This window comes from Nerophis ophidion, linkage group LG26 (assembly GCF_033978795.1).
Source record: "Nerophis ophidion isolate RoL-2023_Sa linkage group LG26, RoL_Noph_v1.0, whole genome shotgun sequence".
Classification (NCBI taxonomy): domain Eukaryota; kingdom Metazoa; phylum Chordata; class Actinopteri; order Syngnathiformes; family Syngnathidae; genus Nerophis; species Nerophis ophidion.
Genome location: NC_084636.1, coordinates 14,476,198 through 14,488,446, shown reverse-complemented (window position 1 = coordinate 14,488,446; position 12,249 = coordinate 14,476,198). Strand labels below are relative to the sequence as shown.

Here is a 12,249-nt window from a genome sequence, read left to right as displayed (position 1 = left end):
GAAAATGAGATTGTGTTAATTAACAATTAACATTTAATAACACAGACAAGGGTGCCGAAAATCGGTATTGTTTTATACTGGTATCAATTCCTTTTGTATTGATTCAGTGTGCAAAATATGTTGACAACTGTACTATTATGGCATCAAACAACAAAAACGCTGAGTCTGCACTCGAATTAACCTTTTAAATGTGCCTCATATATCTCCATCCATCCATCCATTTTCAACCGCTTGTCCCTTTTGGGGTCGCGGGGGGTACTGGAGCCTATGTCAGCTGCATTCGGGCTTTGATTGATTGATTGATTGAAACTTTTATTAGTAGATTGCACAGTTCAGTGCATATTTCGTACAATTGACCACTAAATGGTAACACCTGAATAAGTTTTTCAACTTGTTTAAGTCGCGGTCCACGTTAATTATTTCATGGGCGGAAGGCGGTGTACACCCTGGACAAGTTGCCACCTCATCGCAGGGCCAACACAGATAGACAGACAACATTCACACTCACATTCACACACAAAGGCCAATTTAGTGTTGCCAATCATCCTATCCCCAGGTGCATGTCTTTGGAGGTGGGTGGAAGCCGGAATACCCGGAGGGAATTCACGCAGTCATTGGGAGAACATGCACACTCCACACAGAAAGATCCCGAGTCCGGGATTGAACTCAAGACTACTCAGGACCTTCGTATTGTGAGGCAAATGCACTAACCTCTGTGCCATCATGCTACCCCCTCACATAACTCACTTCTTAAAAAGCTCCTAAGTACAAAAAAGAAAGCTCTGATGTTGGAGGGGGGAAATGTCAAACGCCACGCAAATCCACAGAAAAAGCATAACACTCACTTATAGGAGTGAGTTATGTGATGCTTTCTGATCTGAGGTTCAAACGTTGAACTTCTCTCCCCTTGCAGGAGTGCAAGAATTGTTGCCCGACTCTCAGCCGTCGCCTGTGACCGATTCCGGCCTCAGCTCCAGCTCCACGTCGTCCAGCATAAGTCTCGGGGCGGCGGGGGCCACTCTGTCCCACCTGTCCCCCTCGCTCCTTAGCGAGGTGGACGTCACTGCTGAGAAGGACGATAAGGTCAAAGGTCTCATAGAGTTCATTACCTCAAGGTAAGAAAAGACCCATGTGTTAAGAGCCACGATGAAGTGTAATTGACACATTTAGTCTTTTTGTGCGACTGTTTTCCAGCACGGCCTTACTGGCTGACTGGTATTTGCACGTTGCATGGTGTGATTTTGAAACGCTGTGATCTTAATCTTGCACATTTGGAGCTTTTGCAGTCTTAAAATGTTGGTCTGTGTGTGTCATGTTTGTAGGAAGCGTGGGCCGTTGTGGAACCACGAAGACGTGTCGCCCAAGAACCCTAACATCAAGAGCGCCGACCAGCTTAGTGTGTTCGTCAGACACGTGATCACCGTCTTCAAACATTCCCAGCCAGGTCCGTATGGCTGCTGACTACTTCTAAATAGAATTAAAGGGCTACTGAAACCCACTAGTACCAACCACGCAGTCTGATAGTTTATATATCAATGATGGAATATTAACATTGCAACACATGCCAATACGGCCGGTTTAGTTTACTAAATTACAATTTTAAATTTCCCGCAGTGTTTCCTGTTGAAAACGTCGCGGAATGATGACGCGTGTTTGTGACGTTATTGGTTGGAGGGGACATATTAGCCCAGCACCACTTACGGCTAAAAGTTGTCTCTTTTCATCGCGCAATTACACAGTATTTTGGAGATCTGTGTTGCTGAATCTTTTGCAATTTGTTCAATTAATTTTCATGTTCGTCCTTTGTTTTCGAAGATGACCAGGTGACTTCATGTTGATTTGTGTGTGCGAAGATGGCTGATGAGGCCAATCCTAGCACGGAATGACCGGCTGCAGTAAGCGCAGGTTATGGCTGGGGGGTGGCTGGCTGAGAGGGAGGAACAGTCCTTGGTTTTGCAGAGCTGTTGCTTCTGTTCGGCTTCATGGATGCGTTTTTCCTGAAAGTCTGCTACACCATGCAAGACTGTAGAGCGCCAATTTGAACGGTGTTGGGCATCGGCTTCCCAGGTCTCTGGGTCCAGACCACAGCCCTTGAGACTGGTCTTTAGGGTGTCCTTAAAGCGTTTCCGCTGTCCGCCGCGTGAGCGCTTTCCATGGTGCAGTTCACCGTACAGAAGCATTTTTGGCAGCCGTTCGTTTGACGTACGGACCAATTAATAATGGAGAAGTCAAAGTAGAAAGGTGGAGGTGGGAAGCTTTTAGCCTTTAGCCACACAAACACATGGTGTTTCCTTGTTTAAAATTACTGGAGGTGAAGCTTTACTATGGATCAGAGCGGTCAAGCGAACATGGATCCCGACTACATCTCAACCGGCAGTTTTCGGTGAGATAATTGTGGTAATAAGTCGCCTCTTACCGGGGATCAGCGGAGCTTCTGTCCTGCTACAGCTTCTTCGTGACTTCCCTCAACACTTCCCTCATCACACCCCTCTGACTATCAGGTACTATTTAACTCACTAAAACACTAGCAACGCAATAGGCAGATAAGGGATTTTCCAGAATTATTCTAGTAAATGTGTCTAAAAACATCTGAATCGCTCTCACTGCAATCGCCTTTTTTTTTTCTAGTCCGTCACTCTAAATTTCCTCATCCACAAATCTTTCATCCTCGCTCAAATTAATGGGGAAATTGTCGCTTTCTCGGTCCGAATAGCTCTTTCTGCTGGAGGCTCACATTATAAACAATGTGAGGATGTGAAGAGCCCTACAACCAGTGACGTCATGCGCACATCGTCTGCTACTTCCGGTAAAGGCAATGCTTTTTTATTAGCGACCAAAAGTTGCAAACTTTATTGTCGATGTTCTCTACTAAATCCTTTCAGCAAAAATATGGCAATGTCGCGAGATGATCAAGTATGACACATAGAATGGACCTGCTATCCCCGTTTGAATAAGAAAATGTCATTCCAGTAAGCCTTTAAACTCCCAAAATATCGTGCTGTATTATTCTGGTTCTTCCCCTCAGGTTTCCAGCTGGAGTCATTGCTGAGCGAGGTGGCCCTGCAGACAGCTCTCTCGTGCTCCTCTCGCCACTATGCCGGCCGCTCCTTCCAGATATTCAGGGCACTCAAGCAACCTCTTACTCCCGCCACGTTGTCCGACATTCTCTCCAGGCTGGTGGAGACTGTTGGGGATGCCGGGGAGGAAGCTCAGGTCAGTGTGTGTTGCACTCATACTCCATATTGGAAAATAACCTTTAAAAGTACGATTGCTATATGGATTTAGTTTAAGGTAAGCAAGCGCTTGTAGTCTATCCATCCATTTCTACCGCTTGTCCCTTTTTTGGGAACGCTTGGGGTCGCTGGAGCCTATCTCAGCTGCAATAGGGCGGTAAGCAGGGTACACCCTGGACAAGTCGCCACCTCATCACAGAGCGCTTTTAGTATTACGTAATAATACTACTCAAACAATACTGAGTAGTGCACTGTTTAAAATGGAGTGCACTACTCAGCTGCAACCAATAGAGGCGCTGTTGACTTAGTTTTAGCTAGTTTGTGTCCTGAAGAACAACTTGACTAATCCATACAGAGCGTCATTTTGCTCAATACAACAAGGAGGCACGTTTAAAAAAAACAATTCAAAAATCAAATAATGGATTGATCAATTGTTAATTTTCCCAATTACTGTAAATGCTCCACTAATTGCCTCCATTTAATTTACAACTGGGTCTACTATAGCTGCCTAGTGGGTTGTCTACAAATGTTAAGAACTACTCGTGTCAATGAAAATAGGTAATGACTGCTGTGACTGTGAGCAACTTCGAAATGTATAATGAAAAGGAGTAGAAGGAAGCAGAGCTTATTTAATCCTACCCCTTTTCGTTTCATTGCAATTTTGTAACATATTTGGAACTACAGTAATAATTAATAATTAAATGAGTAAGTAAATGATTAGGTAAATAATTATTACATAAATAAATAAAGTTCTCATAAATAAATAAGTAATTTATGGTTTACATTATGTGATGAATAAGATTATCTCATTTTCCAATAATGTTAAAGATGTTTATCAGGATTCTTCTTTCTTGTACTTTACAAATACTTTGAGTTTGAACAGTTTTCTAAAGTGGATTATATTAGTAGTTTAACTTCTTTGCCTAATCCATTCCATAATTAAATTCCACATACTGATGTACTAAATGTTTTGATTGATTGATTGATTGATACTTTTATTAGTAGATTACACAGTTCAGTACATATTCCATACAATTGACCACTAAATGGTAACACCCGAATAAGTTTTTCAACTTGTTTAAGTCGGGGTCCACGTTTTAAATTAACTTTTTTCTCGTATGTCACATTTCTCTTTTGTTGAAAAGAATGGTTGTATATTTTTGGGTACAAGGTTATAATTTGCTTTGTGCATAATTTTTGCTCTTTTCAAATGCTATAAATCAGGGATTTTCAAACTGTGGTACGTGGACGCCATCTAGTGGTACGCCAAAGAATAACTTAATTTAATATCCAGTCACAGTGTTACAGTTCAAACTGTGTGTAATGTTGCAGTGGCCAAAAATATACTTGTTAAATAAAACCTCTGCCTTGTTTTTAATGAACATTTAGGCGTACTACGCTATTGTATTTTAATGTTGGTCAATATGGTGGTACGCAGAGGGCCCAGTGTTTTCTGTGGTGGTACTTGGTGGAAAAAAAATTGAGAACCACTGCACTATTTTTGATTCAGTATATCAAGGGTTTGAATGTTCACTTAATTGATTCCAAAAGATGGCAGTCGTAGTACTGTTTACAATGACTTTATGGCTTTTAAAAGTTGAGTTCTGTTGTCTTGTGCAGTGTATTTTATAAATGACCATGTAGCCAATGAGGGCCATGTTTTCCTTTCCACTTTTGCATGCACTCCAAATCCTTATTAAAATAAAAAATTAAAAAAGTAAATATATATATTTTTTTTACATATAAGGTTTTAAATTTCAGCAATAAGAGAAAGATTACTGGTTTCTAATTCCAGCCCCATACTCTTTGTGGTTTAGGTTATAATGTAATTAAAACAATTACAGTATTCTGTAGTCTATCCCTATCAACACCTTTAAGAGTAATTAACGTTCACATTTTATTTTTGTGTTCTCTTTAGGGCTTTGTCATTGAACTACTTCTCACACTGGAGTCTGGCATTGACACGCTGGCAGACACGGTCAAAAACTACGACCTCCTCACCGCCTTAGTAGAGTACGTCCTTATACCCGTCCCCGCCTGTGCGGCTTGTGGTCCTCCTTTGTTCACCGTCCACTGTCCTTTCAGAACCTCCACTTGTGATCACTTGTTGGGGCCCAAGTTTGCGGCCAACAGAAAAAGCACGGGCCAGCTGAACCTGAGCACCGGCAGGCTTTTCGAATCTGTGCACAATCGCAGCCACTCGCTTCGAGCCAGTCTGATGAGCGAGCGGAAAGTCAACAGGCCGCGGAGTAACACCTTAGACGTGGCAGACCGACTTGAGGGCAGCCACGGGAACCTGGCGCGCACCCGCAGCTTATCATCGTTGGGTGGCGGAGGGGGCCCGGAGCGGGACACCAACCCCCCGGTGGACCCCGCCAATCTGATGGCCACCGTCTTCTGGATCGCCGCCTCGCTGCTGGAGTCGGACTACGAGTTTGAATACCTGCTGGCGCTGCGGCTCCTCAACAAGCTGCTGGGCCAACTCCCTCTGGACCGCGCCGACAGCAGGGAACATTTGGAGCGCATCCAGGCCCAGCTCAAGTGGTACAGCTTCCCGGGCCTGCTGCAGCTCTTCCTGAAAGGCTTCACCTCAGTGTCCACGCAGGAGCTCACCATCCAGCTGCTCAGCAAGCTCATCAGTGTCTCCAGGCACACGCTTGTTGACCCATCACAACTGGCAGGCAAGTGTTAAGGAGTTGCTTTTTGTGGGTCAGGAAAAAGATCCCGATTTTAGGGCGTAATGACATTCACACTTGGGTATTTGTAGCGTCCTGGATTTAGGCACAACTTCTAGCCTGCGTTCACGATGACATTCACGCTTCGTTTGCTTGTCCCATCACTTCTTTATTGCTGTACTTATGCAAATTCGCTGACTTTGTAGATCATTTCCAGAGTCATTCTGATTATCAACCTACCTAGTGGTTAGAGCATGGGTGTCCAAACTTTTTCCACAGAGTGCCGCACACGCAAACATTTAAGCATGCGGGGGCCATTTTGATATTTTAAATTTTTAAACCATAACAAAATATATGGATTTTTTTTAATCCTTAGGGCTCATGGGGAGCATAGAGGGTCTCAGTCACTAAAATGTTAAAAATAAGTCAAATTATTATTTTCATTTTTTATTTAATGCTTACAGTAAATCTCTATATCAACTTGAAGTTGATATAAAGTAAAACAAATAAGGTTTTATGCCTTTTCTGTCAAAGACACCTTTGTTTTTTATAGTAAAACTGAAATATGCAGTATTTAGATAGATAGATAGATAGATAGTACTTTATTTAATCCTTCAGGAGAGTTCCTTTATTAAGCAATTAAAGCCCTCAAAGATCAATAATGCAGGACACCATTTATTTTAATGATTTAATATTTTTGAGTAATCACAGTGAAAAGTTAAATAAAATCCTGATAAATATATTTGAGATCCGAAAGGTTCCCCACTCATAAAGTGATGCATTTTTATTATTATTTTTTTTTTTTACTTTTAACACTTACATTTCAAGATCAACTTCCGATATATCTGTCAATTTTAAGTTTGAACTATTATTTTGTTTGTTTTATGCTCTTTTGTCAAAACTTTTATGTTTTTATATGGCAACCACACAACATATGCATTTTTTTATTTCCACATAAAACATTTTAAAGAGATAATTTTTAAGGAATAATTCATTATAACATAGTTTTTTGTTGTCCTTTTTTTTTTTGACCAATGGAGAAAAAAGAAAATAAAGATAAAAGGAAAAAAAAAAGCTGCCTACTTGGCAGCTTTGTGTCAACATTGCCACTTTTTCTCATTAGATTTCACCTCATTCCACTTTTTTTAAATGTTTGCAATACTATCAATTTTGCAATTTTTGCAGAATGTGTGCTTTGAGTATCTAATAATAGAAAAGCGTGATATAAAATCTAATCCATTATTATTATTAGTACTTTCTCATTCAATGTGTTTTCTTTATTTTCATGACTACCATATTTTTCGGAGTAAAAGTCGCTCCGGAGTATAAGCCGCACCTGCCGAAAATGCATAATATAGAAGGAAACAACATATGTAAGTCGCATTTTTGGGGGAAATTCATTTGATAAAACCCAACACCAAGAATAGACATTTGAAAGGCAATTTAAAATAAGCTCGTCATCAACCGTCCACCAACATCATCAGTCACTTGTCAACAGAGTACAAGCAAGTATTTTTACAAAAAAGTTAACATGACTGGACGTTCATACTACCATAAAAGTGGAGCGGCAATGCGTAAGAAAAAGGAAAAGAAGAGAACAAGTGTAGCGGTGTTGTACTCTCTCCCTATCAGCTGCGTTGAGTTTTTCCCTCTTCTCGAACCCTGGTCGCTGGAATGAGAGGCAAGCGCGCTGACTACCCAGCTAAGAGCTAAAAGCCCTGGCTTTTTCGCACGATAGCACAGGGTTTAAAAGGACCTCGTCTTGTGCCCCGATTAGTTTTGCCACTGCCCACCTCTTACAGTCGTACCAAGAAAGGGAAAGCTTGCTGAACTTAAGCACAGATTATCATAACACTCATTCGGCAAATGTGCTGCGGCATCTCCTCACATTCATGGTACTTCTTGTGACACTCCCGTGGCAGGTTTCCCTCTGAACATCCTCTGCCTCCTGCCGCACCTCATCCAGCACTTTGACAGCCCCACCGCCTTCTGCAAGGAGACGGCGGACAGGATCGCGAAAGTGTGCGCCGAGGATAAGTCGGCCACCCTCTCCAACCTGGCGCACATGATGAGCCTGTACAGCACGCACAGCTATTCCCGCGACTGCCCCAACTGGATCAACGTGGTGTGCCGCTACCTTCACGACGCCTTCGCCGAGATAACCTTGAACCTGGTGACCTACTTGGCTGAGGTACTATGCCAGGAAAACAATAAGATGGAACTCCCCCAGCCTCAATATATATATATATTTTTTTGTCCTGTCCAGCTTCCAGGCAAATCATACAGTTGATGTTGATGCCCATATTGGCTGTTCAGATTTACTTTACAAAAAGGAAGTGTAGGATATTTCTCTTGTTGCCTAATTTAAATTTTACTTTATTAAATGTATTTATATTATCATTTGGTGCCGGAGCAGGAAGGGATAGAAAGAGAAAAAAAGGAAGACAGATGGGGAAATTGTGGGGATAGGAGGGGGATTAGACAGAGAGACAAAAACAACAGCAAACACAACAATAACAACAACAATAGAACAACACCAGCACATAAGATATGTACAAATATGATCGTAAAAGTGATAGCAAAGAAGCAGTTAGTGAAATAAATAATAATATAGAAATGACAATGAGCATTTTTACACTACAACTAGAGCAATACAAATACAAATAGAAAAAGTGCTATTGATCATGAACAATACCAATAGTTTACCTCTATTATCAACAATACAGTTGTTCAGATGCAACAGTACGTATACATAATTATTACTGGAAAGAATAAAAAAAAAGGAATACCGAAAGACGGAGGGGAAGAGAGAGAGGCAACCTATATTAATCTTGTAGATTGTTATTGTAACAATGGGTTAAGCTTTGTTAATATGCCATGTGTTACCCAGTTTAGCCTAGGGCAACAACGTTGATATATGTTTGATCAAACGGGATTATGTGCATGAGTGTATGTATGTATATGTACTTGTATATGAACAGACAGTGTATATGAATGTTTGTACAGTAAATGTACGTATATGTACAGTATATGTATGTTTGTTTGTACAGTGAATGTGTATGTTTGTACCGTGAATGTGCGTATAGATGGACGAACTTGGAGTATGTAGATATGTACTGTATTTGTGTATGTATGTGGGAGCGTAGGTACCTATGTATGAATAACTGTGTGTGTGTGTGTGTGTGTGTGTGTGTGTGTGTGTGTGTGTGTGTGTGTGTGTGTGTGTGTGTGAGTGAGAGAGAGTATATTCAACCACTTGTGTTCCACTGTTTGACAGCTGCTGGAGAAGGGGCTTCCGAGCATGCAGCAGTCCTTACTGCAGCTCATCTACAGCCTGCTGAGTCATATTGACCTGTCAGCTGCCCCGGTCAAACAGTTTAACCTGGAGATAATGAAGATCATAGGCAAATACGTTCAGGTGAGCCTTTAAAACTTAAGTGTCTACATGTATGTTTACGTGTATTTGGAAGTGACCCATATCTGATACCCCTGTGTTTACATTAGAGTTAAAGTACCAATGATTGTCATACACACACCAGGCATGGTGAAATTTGTCCTCTGCATTTCACCCATCACCATGTTCACCCCCTGGGAGGTGAGGGGAGCAGTGAGCAGCAATGTGCGCCGCGCTTGGGTATCATTTGGTGATTTAAAGACTATAAAAATAGGACCCATTATCTCCCTGCTTGGCACTCAGCATCAAGGGTTGGAATTGGGGGTTAAATCACCGAAAATTATTCCCGGGCGCGGCACTGCTGCTGCCCACTGCTCCCCTCACCTCCCAGGTAAATTTGTATATTTGAACATATTTGAGACACTTTCAATATATAAGTGCAGATTGAATCAAATTGAGATTTAAAAACTTATGAATTTAAATTTAATTGATTTGGAAAATTGTTTATGATACCCAACACATTACCATACTGTAAGTTGAGAATCACAATGCAAAAAGAAAAAAATAGGTATAAAATAGGGGCAAAAAAGTTTTTGTCTTTTTGGTGTTATTTTCCTTTTTTTTTTGCATTTTGACACTCAACTTACAGCTAAATTGGAACACTTGAAACTGAAGATTGTGTTCAGGTAGAGTACATTTTTGGTTTACTGGTGTGTCATGATGTCAGGTTGTTGAGGTGTTTGGTACATGTAGCCGAGTCATACCAAAGACTTTAAAAATGGGACCCATTACCTCCCTGCTTGGCACTCAGCATCAAGGGTTGGAATTGGGGATTAAATCACTAAAAATGATTCCCGGGCGCGGCACCGCTGCTGCCCACGGCTCCCCTCACCTCCCAGGGGGTGAACAAGGGGATGGGTCAAATACAGAGGACACATTTCACCACACCTAATGTGTGTTTGACAATCATTGGTACTTTAACTTAAATTAAATTTAACCCCCAGTTCCAACCCTTGATGCTGAGTTTAAAGCAGGTAGGCGTTGGGTCCCATTTTTATAGTCTTTGGTATGACTCGGCCGGGGTTTAAAGTCTCAACCTTACAGTCTCAGGGCAGAAACTCTAACCACAAGACCACTGAGCTAGTTAAGTTAAGTTAAAGTTTAAGTCCCAGCGATTGTCACACACACACTAGGTGTGGTGAAATTTGTCCTCTGCATTTGACCCATCCCCATGTTCACCTTCTGGGAAGTGAGAAAGCAGTGAGCAGCAGCGGTGGCGGCGCTCGGGAATCATTTGGTGATTCAACACCCAGTTCCAACCCTTGATGCTGAGTTCCAAGCAGGGAGGCAATGGGTCCCATTTTTTAAGTTTTTGGTATGACTCGGCTACATGTACCAAACACCTCAACAACCTGACATCATGACACAGCAGTAAACCAAAAATGTACTCTACCTGAACACAATCTTCAGTTTCAAGTGTTCCAATTTAGCTGTAAGTCGAGCGTCAAAATGCAAAAAAAAAAAGGAAAATAAGACCAAAAAAAAGACAAAAAAGGTTTTTCCCTTATTTGTACCTATTTTTGTGTATTTGAATTGTGGTTCTCAACTTACAGTATGGTAATGTTTACAATTAGGGTTGGGTATCATGAACAATTTTCCAAATCGATTACATTTTGATTCTTAAGTTTTTAAATCTCAACTTGATTCGAACTGCACTTATATATTGAAAATGTCTCAAATCTGTTCAAATATACACATTTACATAGTTTTTGAACTTTGAACAGTTCAAACCTTCTTAAATAAATAACTAGAAAGGAATTGAAGGTGTAAATGTAAATGTATTGCAATATTCCAACACTGTTCTTCTGGGACTATTATTTTGTTGGCAGACACACAGAATGTAACGCAAAGGCCTACAGATGGAAAGTAGCATCCATCTTTTTAATGTAACTGCACAGTGTCTTTCAAATAACAAAAGAGATAGGCGCCAGCGCCCCCCGCGACCCGAAAGGGAATAAGCGGTAGAAAATGGATGGAAATAGAACAACAGCAAAGCATATTTATTCTGAAGGTCGCAAGTGTGCGGTTAGTTTTTCTGGCACCCTTGACGACAGTACTGTATCCAGGATATTTTCATAGACAAAAGTACCTTTCAAGAGTCACTTTACTCCAATTACAAATACAATCAATAAAGATGACAGATTCAGTCAGATGTTTATGCTGCATGATCATAATAGTGTGGTTCAGTTCGGGATTGTAGGCATACTTTTTTGCCGACAAAAATTCTGTATCTTTATGGCCCATGGAAAATCACTCTTTCTTTGTTTTTTCCCTGGAAAGTTTGTTGTTCAAAGTTAATGTTAGCATAGTGTGACACTGCTTTTGATGCTTCTGTTTCATGCACAAAACAACCTGCATGTAATCAATATTATCTGTTGTGAATGGACGATATTGCTAAATTTAAAATATATCGGTCCATAATAAATCAAATTGATTAGTTTTCCCCAGCCATATTCACAATCTGTAACAGTAGCTGTTCTGCGTTGTGTCTATGTAGTGAGGCACACACAGGAGTTGAGTCGTGGAGGATTTACTCACCTTTTTTTGATAGAAAAAAAAAAAAAAAACAGGGCGTCACACACAGTACACAGGATTTCTCTCCACAGCTCTAAGCGTCAGTACTCACTCTAGCTCATGAATTAAATTATTTATGCTCACATGTGGAAATCATAATAATAATAAATAAAGTAATAATAATATAAATAATAATTAAAGGTCAATAAAGCATAAAATAGTGTCAAATAAATTAATGAAATTTAAAAAACGGTATATAAAATATACATATGAGCAAATAACAAAAATATATTTTAAGAAAAAGGGTTTTTAATAGGTGCAGCAATTTACCTCATTTTCCCCCACTCACATCAACTCATTTTATATTTTTCTA

The 12,249-nt window shown here is 40.6% G+C and overlaps 1 protein-coding gene across 3 annotated transcripts in view; it reads left to right on the top strand.

Annotated features, from left to right (window-relative positions):
* Positions 1 to 12,249, top strand: part of fryl (furry homolog, like) — a 165,201-nt gene that overhangs the window by 110,058 nt on the left and 42,894 nt on the right. For all 3 annotated transcript variants that reach the window (XM_061888409.1, XM_061888408.1, XM_061888406.1), the window contains 7 exons: positions 914 to 1,115; positions 1,323 to 1,444; positions 3,026 to 3,213; positions 5,152 to 5,246; positions 5,319 to 5,914; positions 7,831 to 8,099; positions 9,186 to 9,326. In XM_061888409.1, coding sequence (XP_061744393.1) covers positions 914 to 1,115; positions 1,323 to 1,444; positions 3,026 to 3,213; positions 5,152 to 5,246; positions 5,319 to 5,914; positions 7,831 to 8,099; positions 9,186 to 9,326 — 1,613 coding nt within the window. The remainder of the gene's footprint in view (positions 1 to 913; positions 1,116 to 1,322; positions 1,445 to 3,025; positions 3,214 to 5,151; positions 5,247 to 5,318; positions 5,915 to 7,830; positions 8,100 to 9,185; positions 9,327 to 12,249) is intronic.